The sequence below is a fragment of the Xenopus laevis genome, chromosome 1L (assembly GCF_017654675.1).
Source record: "Xenopus laevis strain J_2021 chromosome 1L, Xenopus_laevis_v10.1, whole genome shotgun sequence".
Taxonomy (NCBI): domain Eukaryota; kingdom Metazoa; phylum Chordata; class Amphibia; order Anura; family Pipidae; genus Xenopus; species Xenopus laevis.
The window spans coordinates 143,262,117-143,280,889 of NC_054371.1; the positions used below are offsets into that span (position 1 = coordinate 143,262,117).

General features: G+C 37.4%; 1 protein-coding gene across 2 annotated transcripts in view; it reads right to left on the minus strand.

Annotated features, from left to right (window-relative positions):
• Window positions 1-218: 218 nt before the first annotated feature.
• The window catches only part of gna14.L (guanine nucleotide binding protein (G protein), alpha 14 L homeolog), a 71,692-nt gene continuing 53,137 nt past the window's right edge, over window positions 219-18,773 (minus strand). For both annotated transcript variants that reach the window (XM_041575552.1, NM_001090281.3), the window contains 5 exon segments: window positions 8,610-8,764; window positions 8,235-8,363; window positions 6,416-6,545; window positions 5,160-5,313; window positions 219-1,873 (listed from right to left, as the gene is read on the minus strand). In XM_041575552.1, the coding sequence (XP_041431486.1) occupies window positions 1,683-1,873; window positions 5,160-5,313; window positions 6,416-6,545; window positions 8,235-8,363; window positions 8,610-8,764 (759 nt within the window). In that variant the 3' untranslated portion in view covers window positions 219-1,682.

The following is an 18,773-nucleotide window of genomic DNA, read 5'->3' on the forward strand; positions in this document are numbered from 1 at the left end:
TCTTCTCTGAAGCACAAGTCCTCATTTCCATCACAGTGCTTGCAATCATCTCTGCTGTGTTTTGCGATCACCCTTTTGTTTTTATCTGTTGAAAATGTATGTTTTTAAATGTTTAAGATGCCAAAAAAAAAACCACAGGGCTAACTATGGATCAATCATCTTTAAATATATTTTAAATTATATCTTATAGTTGATTTAGAAAACAGAGTCAATGACCATTTTTCTCTAAAATAGATTTATTATCAATAACTGGTGTGATGCCATGAAAAAGGAATCAATTTTAAAAAGAGCAGGGTCTTTAACATTATTTAAACGCATCAAGAAACAATTCATATCAATGATTTCGTCCGCAAGTCATAGTGCAACTTATAAAGGATAAAATATCTGCTTTACAAAAAGGTCGAAAATAAATGATTGACATCAGTACGTCTTGGTGACAACAACATAACCGTATCAACCGCTGTGGCTGCAGCACAAAAATAAACCGGTTCAGCAATTCTGCATTTAGAGTTTAAAAAACGTCAAAAATAAACATTTGCCAACACCTCCCCAGACTGCTCACAGCCTACAATTTTATCGCGTTGTATAGAAAAGGGTTTTGTTTTTTGTTTTTAAAAAAAAATGGTGCCCTTTTTTCCCATGTGGATGTAATAATTTAGTCCTACTGAAGCAGTTCTCCGCCATGACATGCAACAAAAGTATAGGGAGACAAAGGATATTCTGTAGTGTAGTTTAATGCAACTTCGGATGAGCCCTATGGAATGAGAGGATATATGTATTTTTCCTTATACATATATATACACACATTATTATATTTATAAAGAAGTACATTTATTTACATGTATCATTACACTGCCGCCTTCGTTTTCTGAGAGCCTTTGGTATTATATTGTGTTCCGGGTGCAATTCAATTTCAGTTGCTCCGAATTGAGGAGATATTTGTAGAGTTCGATTAAATAAAGCAAACAGAAAATATGCCATGTTACGGTTATCGTCATCTGAAGACCTAGTTCTTCTGTTTAGAAATCACATCCGAGGAAAGACAAAGCACATTCTAACATTTCAACACCCCAAATCTATTAAAAAAAAAAAAAAAGTCATAAAATATTTTTTTCTCATTAATGGCAACGGCCATCCGTGACCCTAACAGTCTTTTACGTTAAAAAAGGCAACTCTGGTAATAACTATCCCTCCCCCCCTCCCAGAATACAGGAATTAGCAATAAAAAAAAAAAACTAGAATCGCCTTATCTTATAAAGTTCTATGGAATATTCTCTTAAATATTCTTTTCTTTTGTCACAAACATTTCATAAAAACAACTACTAAACACCTTAAGAAGAATTATAAAAACAGCACGTACATTTCATACTTCCTTTTTCTTTAAAAAAAAAAAAAAAATGCAGTAAACGGATATAAAAATTACCTTCACTTTTCCTGATTACAAGTTTTACCAGATTACAATATTACAGAATCTGGTATTTATTGCTATAAATACCAATAAAAACTATTGGAAAAAGAAAAGAAAGAGAATGTTACAGGCGCTCAGAACACGGTACAATGTATCGGAGCTTGTGATTGGCTGTACTGAGCGAAATCAAACCTGTAGCGAGAGTGATTCCGGGGACTTGGATATCTCCCAGTACGGCACCTGATAAATCCACCCATTGTCCCTGACCCCTCCTCTATACCAAATTGAATTCTCTCAGGTTTAACTGGAGGATAGTGTCTTTCACAGCAGCAAAAACAAATCGTATATTCTCTGTATCCGTTGCACAGGTGAAGTGCGAGTAGATCACTTTCTCTTTGTCCGGATTCTGATCCTGGTACAGTTTGAGAATGAAGTCCCGGGCAGCTTGGGAATCTTGTTTAGGACCTGGCCAAAAAAAAAAAAAGGAAAAGTCTTATTATATATCCCCCCCTGACAGCTTGATATATAAGAAGCCTTTTTTAAAACGTAAAAATGTTCATTAACTCATACCTTGATTAATGTAACCAATGTAATATCAGGTTATAGTAAAGGGATAGTAAAAGTCAAAGAATTCATAAAAGTGCCCATTCCCCAGTAACCCCAACTCCCCCTGTGTAAGTGGCCCTGTATCGTTATCTGTCATTTAATAGAATTGTGCACAAACATAACATTAAAATTGTAATTCTAAGCAACTTTCCAGTACCCGTTATATTGGAGATTTGATGTACATGTACAGTAGTTTTACTTTCAAGCTCAATTTAAAATTCAATTTGCAATTGAAATAAAGTTATGTCATCGCTGAAAAAATATAAATGAAAATATAAATAAAAATATAAATAAATCCTCCCCAAGTATTTATTGGCAAAGACCAAACTTGGGGGTAGATTTACTAAAGGATGAAGTGTCTAACACTAGCGAATTTTCACCAGAGTTGCCACCTGCAGGGACATTGGCAATTTACTAACAGGCGACAATAAGCTAGCGAAAGAGACCGTCGATAGCGTTTGTTCGCACTCTATTGCCAGGTGAGTTCACTCCGTCGAAAGGTCGTTACTCCGCAAATTCAGTAAAGTGCGGATTTTACTGAACGTTCTTCTTTCTTCAGAGTTGACCGCCACCTCAGACCAGGCGAAGTGCTAAAAAGAAGCTACACCTTCTCCATTCTTCTGTCACTTACATCATATCCTGTGGTCCGAAAATGCATTAAAGGACCAGTAACATCAATTTTTGTTTTTAAAAAATTTGTTCGTATAGAACAAAAAAAACACAAAGACAAAAAAAATGTTTAAATCGCGAAGTATTTATTAAGAAATAACTTTTCCACTTGCGCTCCTCTTCAGAAAAGGTGACACAGTGACGATCCATCATGTGGCGCTCGATTTCTCCTCCCTGGCTATATCCTATAAGGAAGGCAGGGAGGAGAAATCGAGTGCCGCACGATGGATCGCCTTTTCTGAAGATGAGTGCAAGCAGAGTTTCAGTAAGTTATTTCTTAAGACTTAGCGATTTAAAAGTTTAATTTGTCTTTGTGGGTTTTTTCGTTCTATAATATAATAACAATTGTTACTAGTCCTTTAAAGTTCAAAAAATGCTGGCATCTTTTCCTTTTTGTGGGGTTGCCTGCACAAGTCCTAACAAATTTTTTTTGGGGAACCGGTTTTCTCCAGACATTTCCTAACATTTGGAACATTCATTTTACAGTGGCCTCTTGTGTAGGGCATTATATTAACTCTCTTGTCTTTATTAAAGGACATGTAAAGTCTAAAATAGAAAAAGGCTAAAAATGCTGTATTTTGTATACTAAATATAAACATAAACTTACTGCACCACAAGCCTAATCAAACAATTTATGCTTTCAAAGTTGGCTACAGGGGGTCAAGACAAGACTGTGCACATGCTCAGTGTGGTCTGGGCTGCTTAGGGATCGTCATAAACAAAGCTGCTTGCGTTCAGCATGGCTGGTAAGTAAGGTGGGGGCTCCCCCTGCTGTTCATAAGTATGATTGTTTCCCTGCTCAGCAGTTAGGGACCATCTGACAATTCCTATCCACAGCAGTAAATGAAGGGAGAATTTCACTGCATACAGTCAGGTTACTTATAAAAATGGTACACATTTTTTAATTAAAGTATATTGGAGATAGGTTTCTTTTTCATTAAAGAAAGTAAAAAATTGTATTTTATTTTTTTTGCCTTTACATGCCCTTTAAGGTTCCCTGGACATGTATATGAAAAAGTGGTAACTTCAAGCATTTGCACCAACATTTATAATAAAGATCTCCATACAACTTTAAATTACCCACCGTATGCAAATGGACCTAAGTGCAAGATCACTAGCGAATTTTCGCTAGGCACAAACAAACGCTAACGTATCTTCTATATGAAACGCTCGCACTGCCGAAGTAACGATAGCGAAAAGTCTCCAATGTACAGCACCCAGGGCGCAACTTCGCATATTAATGAAATAGCATAGAGGTAGCTAATTTGCGCCTAGCGAATTAGTGTGATGCGTAAGAAGCGGTCACTGGCGACAATTCGCCCTTTAGTGAATCTGCCCCATGGAGTAGAGCTGGAGAATGGGCACTTTTGAAAATCTTTCCATTTTTACTATCCCTTTAATATTATCTGGTATTGTTACATTTCCTCTAACATCCCTTTAAGGTGAACAACTAGTCCACACTATGGGGGGAATTCACAAAAGTGTCGGTAAAAAAAGTAACCCAGAAGTGGCGGTCGACAAATTTATAAAATGTCGTATGAACGGCAAATTCACAAAGGCAGATGTTACCATCTCTGAATGTCTCGTAAGTCTGACAATTTTCTAAAATGTCGTATATCTTTTCATCATACAAACGACATTTACCAAGACTTTTTAAACGACAATTTGTCTGACATTTTCATTTTGGAGAGCCTAAAATGTCTGAAAAATTGTCGGTAAAAAAAATGAGTTTACGAGTAATTCATAAAAATGGCGGGAAAAGTGGCGCCGAAAAAAACACGCCCACTTTTAACGACACTAATTCAAAAGTGTCGCACATGTCGGAAAATTGGCGGAGAAATGCTCTGTGAATTTGTCGGCTGTTGCTACGACACTTTCTACGACATTTTAAAGACATTTTTTCGTTCCCAACACTTTTGTGAATTCCCCCCTATGTGGCTTATTTATGATAAAAGGAAGTGTCTATGCTTCGAATAAACACAAAAAAAGTGTCTTGAATGTTTATGTATTAAAGAAATCTGACTATAAAAAACTTGATTGAATCAAATTGTGGGGAAAAAAACTTGCCTATGAGTTGCCAAGCTGAAAAATAGTTTTTTAAAAAACTTGAATAAATAGTTTACATTTTGCCTAGGACAGCGCCCATTGGCTTCTACATGACCTTGCAAGCTTTTAGATGCCAACGTTTTACATACAAGTTTTTCCAAGTCTTTTTTATCTCAAAATATACTTGATTTAAAGTTATAATTGGAGTTTGGAAGTTTTAGCGCAAAAGAAAAAAACAACAGTTGGACAGTTGATAAATCAGGTGTTTCAGGGTGATTTATATTATTCAGCAGTCGTGTGACTTTCTTTTCATTACATATTGGGATCTGAATATAACAGATTAAAGTACAGAATAAGAGGGTTTGTTATGCCGCTAATAGAATATGAAGGATTCCCAGCTGGGTAGATTTATTGCATAGAAAGCTCTTACCTGTGAATTCTGGGAAGTAGTCAATGAGGTGGGAGTACATAATTTTTTCTTGCAGAAGATCCTTTTTGTTCAAAAAGAGAATAACCGAGGAATTCTGAAACCAGGGGTAAGTTATGATGGTTTTGAACAGCGCCTTGCTTTCCTCCATTCGGTTCTATGAAACAACAGTTACTTTAGTGTCATGCCAAAAACAAACACATCAGTAACTAGTGCTGCTTCAGTAGAATTCGGTACTGAAATACCTTTTTTCAGAAGAGCAAACAGATTTTTTTTTCTGAAATATGACATGGGGGCTAGACATATTGTCAGTTTCCCAGTAGCCCCCAGTCATGTGATTTGTGCTCTGATAAACTTCAGTCACTCTTTACTGCTGTACTACAAGTCTGAGTGATATCACACCCCTCCCTTTCCTCGGCAGAACAGTGGGAAGGTAACCAGATAACAGCTCCCTAGTAGATCTAAGAAGAGCACTCAATAGTAAAATCCATGTCCCACTGCAAACTCCTTCAGTTACATTGAGTAGGAGAAACAACAACCTGCCAGAAAGCAGTTCCATCCTAAAGTGTTGGCTTTCTTCATTTTTCGAAGTTGCCCGAAGTTTCCTTGTGAGGCGACTTCGGAAAACAAATTGCCGCATGTGATTAGCGCCAGCGTTTTTCCATTTTAGCCAGCGCAGAATGAGGCAAGGCGTTTGGGGAGAAACGAGGCGATTGTTCGCCTGGCGACCAAATCTCCCCAAAACGCCCAGTGTGGCCTGACCCTTATGAGTGATGTCATCAGGTACTGTCAGTGCATAGTGATGTCACTTACTACGATCTCAGCGTTCCATCACTTGTATAAATATATATAGGATCATGGAAATCCTCAGCGACTCCTAATCTCTTTATATTTTGTAATATGGGGTACATTATTCCCTATATAAAATGAACTGCAGATTTAAGGAAATTGATTTAAAATGTTGCCATAATGCCATGTAACTGGGCTTCCATTTGTCTTGTCACTATGATAATAGCCATCATTTCTGGACAATGCACTTAAATAGTTTATCCTTCATATAAAGTACTATATATTGCTTTATTGATACAAAATCATTATTAAGGAAGTGAGAGGGGGGCTAGATAAAACTTGAGTTTATACATCAGTTAAATGGCTTTTCAGGAGTGGTCATTAATGAAATTGCCGTTAGGGTGTCCATAAAAAGTCTCTATATTCTGCATGCTTGCAGCAACATAACGTAACGTTTATTACAATCTCACCTCATTGTCACATTCCGCAAGGACCTGATCATATTCACTTAATGCAACTAAGAAAATAATGGAGGTAACGTTCTCAAAGCAGTGAATCCACTTCCGTCTTTCAGATCTCTGTCCCCCAACATCCACCATCCTATTGTTTTTTTTTTTAAAAAAAAAAAAAGAAAATGTATAAAGCCCATGTGAAATATTTTCTTTTAATGCAAACTAGCAGAAACGTGTATAGATTGAAAAGCACAGATAGACACAAGCACAAAGCCTTTACTGCAATGTTATCTGTTCTACTAGTATCTTCTTCTAACAGAACAACAGATTGATTGGGGACAGGATGCCCATTAAGGAAGAAAGACAATCCAATGTATTCATAATCCAGCATTCTAATACTTAGAAATACATAGAAAGATCTGCTTGCTTGGTGAGGGGAAGGGGGAAAATCAGGCGAATCCCAGTCTTCATACCATAATATGCAGATGACCTGTAAATTCATGTAGACTGACCACACTGGGAAACGTTGGCAGTTTAGATGGCTATATACTCACAGATGCATTTATGGAGGGACACGAGACGACTGATATCTGCCAATGACTTGGATATACTGTAGGTTGTTCCAAGATGTAAAATTTTGATTTTGTGCGCCAACATCGGCATAGGGGTACTGCTGAATCATTTGAAGTGTATGTCTGATGATTTAGTTCTTAACGTTTGTAGTGAAACCAAACGAATGGTCGCAGCAAAGATTGTAATTGGGACGTGCATGACTCCAGAAAAATTTCTATCGTCTTGTAACAACCAACAAACTAAGGAAGTAGTATCCAGCCTAAAGCCCAGTTAGAGTGTGATTTTAGATGAACTGCTTACTTTCTTGCTTAGATATTGTCTGATAATTTAATGCAACCCTGTAAAATACTCCATTCTGTCATAAAATGAGCTGTCCCTCTTAAAGGAGAAGGGAAGGTTAAAACCAAGTAATCTTTATCAGAAAGGTCTATATAATTACACCAGTAAACACTCAAAGTAATGCTGCTCTGAGTCCTCTGTCAAAAGAAACACCATATTTCTTTCCTTCTATTGTGTACACATGGGTTTCTGTATCAGACTTAAACCTCCGGAGCTAGGGCTTGAGCATGCTCAGTTTGCTCCTCCTTCCCTCCTTTCCTCCCTGCTGTAATCTGAGCCTCTGACTGAGCAGGGAGAGACTCAGGCAGGAAGAGATTTCACACCAGGCTAATATGGCAGCTACTATCCTAAACAAACAGAGAGCTTTTTAGAGCGGTTTACTCCAGTATGGTAAAGCATTCTGCAGAATAAATATAGTGTTATAGTTTGCACTATTGTGGCTAATCTATTGGCAATAAACTGCTTGGGTAACTTTCCTTCTCCTTTAAGTGGGGTTACCCTGACGTGATAGGGTGGCTTGGCAATATTATCATCATTGTTATGTAACGATGTACCTATGGTTGTCACCTATCTGGTTTTTACCCAGACAGCCCGGTTTTCAGAAGGGCTATCTGTCCGCATTTCCAATTTAGAAAATCTGGGCAGGGCCTTAACTAACGGCGCGGTGATCAGTCAATTGGCGATCACCATGTCATAACCCCACACCCAACATAACAGGCACACCCTTAGACCACTATCTGCCCCACCCCGTGACATCATCAGCCAGCCTCTGATGTCACCGGACCCATCCCCTGCTCGGTCTGTCTCCACAGAAGGTGGAACCCTAGATGTGCCTGAATTTTACAAGGGCTAATTGGCAGGTGTATGTATTCTGTATATATTTGTTAACTAAAAAGCATCTGGAGGCTTCAATCAGGGAACTTACCGAAAAATAATGTTTTCTAAATCAAAGGGGTACTCAATGATTCCAGTGGTGGGAACTCTGACCCTCAGCACATCTTGCTGGGTGGGAATGAAGCCAGGGTTTGAAATGCGATCAATGTCACTAAGGTAGCTGAAAAGATAGGACAATACAATCTGGATAAGAAAAGTATGGTTTGATGAAGTCATTCTATCTCAAAAAAAAAAGTATATCATGCTGGAAAACTGCTGAACATAAAGACCAATTGCAAACTGTCTCAGAATATTACTCTCTACATCATCCTAACTGGTAGAAATGTACAGTCTGTTTCCGCATTCCATTTTTTGTAGTGTAGACAAAGGCAACGCTAAACCCTAAAAAATTTTGGGGGATACTTACTACTTTGTGGAATCTGACAGCTGGTATTCTCTCCTTCGGTCATAGCATTCTTGGATTCCCTCATCTTCCCAGAGCTTCTTTATTGCTTCTACGTGTTTCCTTTCAAGACTGGATACTTTGTCCACCTCAACTTCTCTAATCACCAATGCATTTTCCTATAAAAAATAAGGCCAATAATAATTAATAAACGGGCACTAATTTCTTACACAACGTAGACAGGGTCGCAGATTTATTAACATAAGTACAGTCACCCCTATCCGCCAATCAGAAAGTAAATCCAAAGATTTGCTCGCAGCAAAAATGTTAAATTAAAACTGATGGTTAGTTGCCATGGGCAACAGCACTTTCACAATTAGACTGTAAGCTTTTAAGGGCCTCCTTCTCCTTGTTTTTTTTTAATACTCAGCCATTTATCTTGAATGGAATTGCATATATATGGTTTTGTTCTCTTATTGTATTGTTTGAATGTACAGCACAGAGAATATATCTTTCCATAATTTGGATTTTTGAGCCTACCCCAGACAAAAGATTATTATTGCAAGGTTTAGAGACTCCCCCATCCATAAATAGTACAGTGGGCTTTGTAAAATGAAAGTAAATTTACTCTCATTTCATTATAATATTATTTAAGGACCCATATAGTCTATGGTACAAAGAAGTTGTGACTAGCATGAGAGCTAGCGTGGAGTCTCCCGCATTGGCACAAACCATTGTTTTATGTTAGTTGATGTTGATATATTACTGCGTCATAAATGGGAAATATCCCCTTAACTAACTGGAATATTCCTCTAGGTGGCAGCTCTTTCTCAGAAGAGCCTCAAGTGAGCAATTTTAGGTAATTTCTCCAGCAAATCCTAAAAAAAACCTCTCAGTAAGTGTCAGTGAATGGCATGATTTAGCACAATAGTTTGTAATAAAAGCAACACAACATTGCAGTGTACAAGTCAGGGCTCACCTAATTAATCAGGAATGTTGGTAGCTATATTAGTACTGACACAATTTGAGCTTTTTAAGGGGTTATTCACCTTCCAACACTTTTTTCATTTCTTGTTTACCAGAAGACTTTTTTCAATTGCTTTTTACCATTTTTTGTTTTTTTTTCCCAAAATCTCGCTTTAAAGTTGAATGTCCCTTTCTCCGGTGTTTGACTCTGACAGCTCAGTAATTCAGGTGCAGATTCTGAACTGTTACAATTTTGCAACATTGAGTTGATACATTTCTCAGCAGCATCTCTAGAGTTTTAGCAACTAGTATATCAATTCCAACAGCTGCCTGTAATGAAACCCAGAGATTCTGCTCAGCAGGGACAAAGATAACAAATGTATCAACTAAATGTATCCATTTAGAACAGTTACAGGGTCGGCGACCCCCCTCCTCCCAGAGCTGCTTTAGAAGGTTATGAAAATAGAAAGTGATAAAAGGTCTTTATTTCTGGTGAACTATCTGAAACCAACTAAACTGAAAAAAAGTGTTTGAAGGTGAACAAGCCCTTTAAGGCACTGTGCAGAATCACCTGAAGTATGTGTGTGTGTTTAGTAAGGACACCAACAGCCAAATGAATGTGATGTTAAACTGGTGATGGAGAGAATGATATTTGGTTTTTATTATTTGTGGATTTTTGAGTTGTGTGTCTTCATATTCAGCAGCTCTCCAGTTTGTAATCTCAGCAATCTGGTTGCTAGGGACAATTACCCTAGCAACCTTGCACTGATTTGAATAAGAGACAAGTAATAAAAACTAGCAATAACTACATGTGTAGCCTTACAGTGCATTTGTGTTTTTGATGGGGGTCAGTGACCCACTATTTGAAAGCTGGAATGAGTCAGAATTTAAATTAAAAAAAATCTATAAAAAAAAACAATGAAGAGCGACTGAAAAGTTGCTTATAATTAGCCATTTTATAACATACTAAAAGTTAACTTAAAGGTGTACCATCCCTGGAAACCCTGCTTAATAAAAGTATATTTTTCTCCAAAATCAATGCAGTTGTAACACTACATGTGTTCGTTAAGAATCAATTCATGTCTTTTCCTTGTAATGTGGACCATTCCCCTCGGTTATTGGCCAGTGGCCTGTTTGTGCCAAAAACCGACAAGGTTAAACACTTTAAATGACAGTTTATGCTTTCTGCCCCAAAATAAAAGTATAACCCAGCAGTTGGTAAGTATTGAGAAGTATGTAATGAAGGGACAAACAGCAAGCAGTCAGCAGATATTCTCTGGGGTTATGGACCCGTGTTCTACGAACTACACCCATTTCCTCAGCTCTCACCAGCCTACCTTGTATTTACTGGCAGACTTGCACCCGCCATGAACAACAACTGCCCCTTATTGCCAAATATTTATAAGGCACCACATTTTCTGCAAATAGATTGCCTATAAAAGCACTGTAAATAAAGCCACACATATCTGATGAGCATTTGGCCACACAGGAATGGACAATCTGTACCAAGTTTATTTTCTTTTTTCTGCTACAGTAACAGCTGTGAACATTTATGAAGAAAATACTGAGAAACAGGAAAATCAAGCTAATTCTATCCACTTATCTATCTATTTAAAGGTGGTGGTGTGACAATGGGTTGGGTGTTGTGGCCCCTTCTATTTTCAGTGATACAGGGATCAAGGCCTGGGTTTATACATATGCACCACTGCTGATTACTCATCCCTCACATGATGCCAGCTCTCATCTTCACCCAGTTTTTGCCACAGAACCTTCCTGACTTGTGGTGCCAACTAACCAAGCAGGCAAAGGATTATGTTGTGCTATTGGCACAGGCTTTTGTACCGTATAACTGCCTGAACCTGCAGTAGCAATGACATATAGTAGTATAAACACATCGAGTCCTCCAGTTACAGACACCCAAATTGCATACAACTCATACAGAGGCTATTCCAGTAATGTATTGTGGTTTAATTGAGCTTTATTAGCATTTAGCTTTAATAAACCACCTGCCCCAATCCCCTCTGGTGTGTGTTGTCTACTGCAGAGCACAGAAAGTTAAAAAAATATATATTATGTTAAGACAGACATCTGTCTAAGTTGCATTTAATAAGTAAATGTATATGTTTCAACTTACAAATTTAAGGGGAAGTAAAGTCTAAAATAGAATAAGGCTAGAAATGCTGTATTTTGTATACTAAACATAAACATGAACTTACTGCACTACAAGCCTAATCAAATAAATGATTTATGCTTTCAAAGTTGGCCACAGGGGGTCACCATCTTGTAACTTTGTTAAACATATTTGCAAGACCAAGACTGTGCACATGCTCAGTGTGGTCTGGGCTGCTTAGGGATCATCCTAAATTATCAAAAGAGCACAAGTCAAATAATAGCTGCCAGAAGCCAATACAGCAAGACTGATTAATAATCAGAATATACAGACTGCATGAGGTCCTGTGTTGTCATGTAATCTAATGTGGATTTTATAGTCTTTGTATGTGAAACTTTATCCAACTCTGCAGAATCAGTGGCTGCAGCAAAATAATCCTCCAAATAGAATCCCAGTTTATCTGTTTACATCTGGCTCCATGATCTTTGTCCCTGCAGCTGGAGTTGGATGCAGTAAAGGGGTTGTAAAGCCAAAAATAAAATCCAATACAAATCTCTACACAGTCGCCGACTGCTCTGCAGGGAAATAAGCAAAGCTCCCCCTTCTGTTCATAAGTATGATTGTTTCTCTGCCCAGCAGTTAGGGACCGTCTGACAATTCCTATCCACAGCAGTAACTGAAGGGAGAATTTCACTGCATACGTGTTCTAGATGAACTGCGACTCTCCCCAGTAATACTAACAAGTTTAATAGAATATATATTATGTACAAACTCAAACAATACAATGTAACATTTACCAGATAAGTGCTTCTTTTATCAGAACACCACACGTTTATACATAAATATTCACAAGATATTTTCATGGTGAACAGTCAACAGTACTAATCAGACATTACTATGAAAGCCACTATACATACCGATTATATGACAGCATTTCTCTTAAAATTATCAGGAAAGGATGAAAACAATTGCACAATCCCAGCTTTTACAATGTGGATTTCCTGCACATAGAACTTAGTGGCATAAAACACTTTTTATATTTAAATAAGGTCACTTATTAGGGGGGTAGGCAATGGAAGTGGTAATGCAGCAGCAGTTAGAGGGCCATGAGATGGAACAATATGAACAATGAAACACCCTAAAGATATGAACAATTATCAAGGTTTCAAATTATCAAGGTGTTTCAAAAGGATCTTCAGCCAACCTAGAAGTGCAGGACACACTCCTGTGATAAAAACAGACTTTATGAGTGTGAATGACAATGCATTGCTTGAATTCTTCATGGGAAGAACAATATTATTTCTCATTTCATTTTACAATGTGTTTATTATTATTCATAAACAAGTCAAAACGGAATCAGTGCATAAACGAAATTCCAAAAATTGAATGTAAAAGCACAAAGATACAATAGCAAATGATTCTCTTCAAGGACAAACCAAGAGCAATAAAGATCATAAAAGTAAAACTGAACAAAATAAAATTACATTAGAACAAAGAAAAATAAATAAAGGCAATAAAGCACTTAGAACAGTGTGTGGAATATAATTAGAAAAAAATTTTTTTCAGAAGATCTCATGAATCCCAATTTATTTAGCAATTCTTTCTTGGGTTTGTCAAAAAAATCTTAATATCTGGACCATAAACAATAAAAAGAATAAGAAGAATTTTCTTTCTCAAAATCATATCTAAAAGCTTTTTGCAAGCATAACTGACTTAAAAAAAGACCTTCCTTTAAAGTAGGGACCTCCTTCTGTATCCAGTAAAGAGATATAAGTTTATTTGTAGCATTCGTAAAAAGATGTAATAAATTTAAAATCTCCTTCTCTAATTTCAAGGTTGGGTTGTCAAAAAAAATATCACCCACAATTGAATATAATAAAGCAAAGGTGGGATGTGATTTGGTTTCTCTCTCTAATCTAAGAGAGAGAAATCTTCAGTATTATTTCTCTTCTAACAGTTACAAAAGGATGACAGGTGAATACTCCCCATGTAACTGCCAAGTACAGCATTTCTCTTCTTCTTCCAACGGAATTTGATTTACAGCAAACAATGCCATTAGAAACAATGCTAAGCCGTTAGGTTACGTAAACGATGGTATTTAAAATAGGTATCCCTCCTACACAAGTATTTCTGCACAGGCCCTTTAATGCTCCAGCTCTTTCCCATACACTGGAATACCTATAAGTATATATATGTATATATAGAAGTTGGCCTCTTTTTGCGTCGGCAAGGCTTCCCTAGATGGGTATTATTCTCTTCATACGTATAATAGATCTTGATAACTTGAGAGGTGACAAAAAAAAAAAAGATGAATCCATGTTTACCATACCATAACAATCTGAGAATAGGTATGGGACCTGTTATCCAGAATGCTTGGGACCTGGGGTTTTCCAGATAAGGGATCTCTCTGTAATTTGGATCTTCCTAAGTCTACTAAAAATCATGTAAACATGAAATAAACCCAATAGGCTGGTTTTGCTTCCAATAAGGATTAATTGTATCTTAGTTTGGATCAAGTACAAGCTACTGTTTTATTATTACAGAGAAAAGGGAAATCATTTTTAAAAATTTTAATTATTTGATAATAGCGGAATCTATGGGAGAAAGCCTTTCCATAATTTGGAGCTTTCTAGATAATGGGTTTCTGCATAACAGGTATAGGATCTGTTATCCAGAAACCTATTATCCATAAAGCTTCTATCCTATTTATTATCTGATTTTGAGGCACATTAGAATATATTGGCCACCGCCATATTTACCCATCAGCTGCATGAATACATGTAAATATATGCAATCGCTGCAACTTTGCATAGTGGCTATTTACACACACATAGGATTTTTTTTTTTTTTTTTTGCAGAACTAAATTTCTATTTGTTAATTGATATCATTTAAGGGCCACATAGATGTTGGCTTACCGGGGTACGTTGAAGCTCTGGCTGTAATTGGATAACAACAAGAACTCAACCCAGAATTTCTAAAGCAGAAGAGATTGGTTCTACTAAAACTGCTTTCTCAGCAGACTTGCAGCAGCAGTGTTTTGCAGATAGCGCTGCCCAACAGCGTTACATGGGACAGATATATGTGAACAACACAGGATATGTAGACACATTTATCAGGACCTTCACGTGAACCAGGAAAAACATGACCAACTTCAATTAATCCGGAAAGCTTGACGGCTTTTATGCAGCAACTTCTATCACCGGGAACTGCTGTAGGCAAAGAGAAAGTCGGCGGGTTCATCCAGATAAGCCACAGTACGGAGCAGCCAGAGTACATATTTCAGATAAGCCCTGCCATAGGCCTCCTTGGGGTTTACAACAGGGAAATAGGCTGATGGTCGGGTTGCTTGATCCCTATACTGATAGATCACGGGTGCAACTATATCACCATATCTACTAAGGATGTAAGAAGTGTTGTGCATAGTGTCAAGTTATAACCCTTCAAACTCATTATCATTTTCTGAAAATGAATAGTACAGGTTATGAGATCAGTTATCCAGAAACTGGTTATCCAGAAAATCTCCAAATTACGGAAAGCCCTTCTCTGTTGTATCCAAATAATCCACATTTTAAAAATGATTTACTTTTTCTCTGTAATAATACAGTAAAACAGTGCCTTGTACTTGATCCAATATATAATCAGTTGGGTTTATTTAAGGTTTAAATGATTTTATAGTAGACAAGCCAAAATACAGAAAGATCCTTTATCCGGAAAAACCCAGGTCCTAAACATTCTGGATAACAGGTCCTATACCTATACTACAGGATGACATTCCTAAATTGCAAAAATGTAATAGTTTAAGTAATAAATATCATGTGAAACCATGTCATGCATATGATTCTATCAAAGCCTCTGAATGCTCAGAAGACGCCCAATATACAAGCATATCATTATAAGCTACATTTCGGCATAAAAGACACAAACTTGATTTTCAGCAATCAGAGTAGTACTTTTGGCAGCCTGTGGGGATATGATATCCAAGACTGAAGAACACATGCATTTCATTAATATAGCCTCTGAGCAGAATGCAAAGCAACAGTCTTCTCCAGGAACCAGGGAACAACATGTTCTTTAACAGCACACTCCTTATGATTCATTCATTGTATTGTTTTGGGGGTGCTGAGCTGTGATAATTAGCAGTTGGTAATTTTATCAATGAAACATGGAATTTAAGCAGAAGTTTGGAGCATTTAACAAAAACACAAATCTACTTAGAGTCAGAATACAACATATTTTTTCTAACTGAAAATGCATGGCTTAATACCATGTTTGAATTTTGTTAAAGGAATTGTTCAGTGTAAAAATAAAAACTCGGTAAATAGGCTGTGCCAAATAAAAAATGTTTCTAATATATTTAGTTAGCCAAAAATGTAATGTATAAAGGCTGGAGTGACTGGATGTCTAACACAATAGCCAGAACACTACTTCCTGCTTTTCAGCTCTCTTGGTTTCCACTGACTGGTTACCCTGGTGACCAGGCAGTAACCAATCAGGGACTTGAAGGGGGGCCACATGGGTCAAAACTGTTGCTTTTGAATCTGAGCTGAATGCTGAGGATGAATTGCAAACTCACTGAACAGGTATGTCCCATGTGGCCCCCATTCAAGTCGCTGACTAACTCAGAGTTATAGAGCTGAAAAGCAGGAAGTAGTGTTGTGGCTATTATGTTACATATCCAGTCACTCCAGCCTTTATACATTACAGTTTTGACTAACTATATTAGAAACATTTTTTCTTTTGCACGGCCTATTTCCACAGTTTTTATTTTCACGCTGAACTATTCCTTTAAAACAGCCTGCTTCACTCACTGGCCTAGTACTCGTGCAAGAACATTACTATACCTCACTTCACTAGTACTCATGCATAGGTATTAATATCACTTACTGACCTAGTTCTCGTGCAAGGACATTACTATCCCTCACTTCACTAGTACTCATGCATAGGTATTAATATTACTTACTGACCTAGTTCTCGTGCAAGGACATTACTATCCCTCACTAGACTAGTACTCATGCATTAGTATTAATATCTCTCACTGGTTTTGTACTCATGCAAGGATATTACTATCCCTCACTTGACTAGTACTCGTGCATAGATATTAATATCACTTATTAATCCATGATGGATTACAGGTTCTGCTTCGAAAAGAACACAACACAAATAAAATCTGCTTGAGGGGAGTGAATGGCCCATCTTCTAAAGCAAGGTCATGCCTAGCACTAATACAGGTATGGGATTCATTATCTGGAAACCAGTTATCCAGAAAGACCATAAAGATAGTCTCCCATTTTTTATCCAAATAATCCAAATTTTTAGAAACAATTTTCTTTTTTTTCTATAATAATAAAACAGTAGCTTGTACTTGATCCCAATTAAGATACAATTCATCCATATTGGAAGCAAACCCAGCCTATTGGGTTTATTTAATGTTTAAATGATTTTCTTAAGGTATGAAGATCCAAATTACAGAAAGATCCGTAATCTGGAAAATCCCAGGTCCCGAGCATTCTGGATAACAGGTCCCATACCTGTAGAAGCTTTATGTAAAACACTCTTAAGGCCAGGTTGCACTTGCTGACATCAGACCAGCAGCACGTGGTGCCAATTTCACAAACATAATGCCTGTTAATGGGAATTTATGATACCTATAGTATAGGTCAATGACACACGTTCTCTCACAGGAGACCTTTTTTGTCTTTATTTTCTATGAAGCCACATTGAGGTCTGTATGATTATCTACAACACATGTCAACTTTGACCTTCATGCTTGAATGATTACCTTCAATATGGGGGCACCCCTTTATATCTACTGCTCAACAGGCCTTACGTCTTGGAAGCAAATCCATAATCCTAGGTCTTTTGTTTCCCATGACAACCTAAAAGGCTGTAAAATGACAGTATCCCACAGCAGCTTTTATCTTTCCACATGACACAGCAGACTTGGCCTCAGATTACAAGGAGAAACTACTATGAACTGAAACCAGTGGACTTACACAGCTGACTCACCAAGAAGCAATGGAAAAAAGAAATATGACCTCTACTATACACAGGAGCAGAGGTAAAGAATTTATTTAAGAAGAGACACAAAAAAAAAAACAATTGTTGAGCAAAGTCAGTCGCTCGCTAAAACTTGAAAGACTGGATTTTCTTCTTCCAACAGTCACTGCCCTCTCCAAACACTTGAGTGTTTGTATATGAATAATCACACATTTCTACTGTTCACAGCAGCATTGCTAGTTTATTTACACACCCAATGTCCTGCCCACTGTGCTATGCTATTCCAGCCATTTGTTAAAATAAAAGTAATTTCTTTCTCTTTCCCACCCCTGGAAAGCACAGGCAGCCCAGTTTTGAAGCCTTAAAGGAACTCTCAAATAAGAAGTTGTTGAAAAAATTAATGAAGCCTAACTGCTGGTAAGAAAGAAAAGTGTGTAATGTCGAGTTTCGTTGACGCGTGTTGATGTGGCTGTACATGGGCCGATAAAAGCTGCCAACTCGGTCCTTCTGGACAGAGGCCGCATCTTAATGAGCCATGCATGGAGCCTGTCTGCGGGCCGGCCCAGCAACAAAATAGGAGGATATGAATATCCCCACTTTGCTCTCAAACCAGATCATTGACAACTATGGACAAGCATCTTACTGGACACACCACCAGAGAAAGGGGACATCAGTGGCAGCTAAGATGCCCGATACACTCTCTTTCACTATATAGTGAGTGCTCATGTACATTTACTTTTTCTTTAACTTCTACTGGCAACAACAATGCAAATGTTTAGTAAAGTTATTAAGCACTTCCTGGGCTCCATGACTATTGCAACAGTGTTTCAATGGTCCATGTAGTCAGAGCAACAGTGAAAAGAATGGAAAAACACATTCTGCTTTCAAAAGTAATTAAATTTACAATGTACTAAAAAGTTGTGCACTAGAAAGTTGCTTAGAATTAACATGCTCTCAATAATGCTAATTTGTACATTTTGGTTTACATCCTCTTTAACCAGGAGGAATAGTCATCAGTCACTAGATTCATAATCTAGTTGTAATGAATATACAAAAAATGAAGCCCAGCATTACACCTTAGGCCGATGGTACATGGTAATGGGGATTTGTTGGC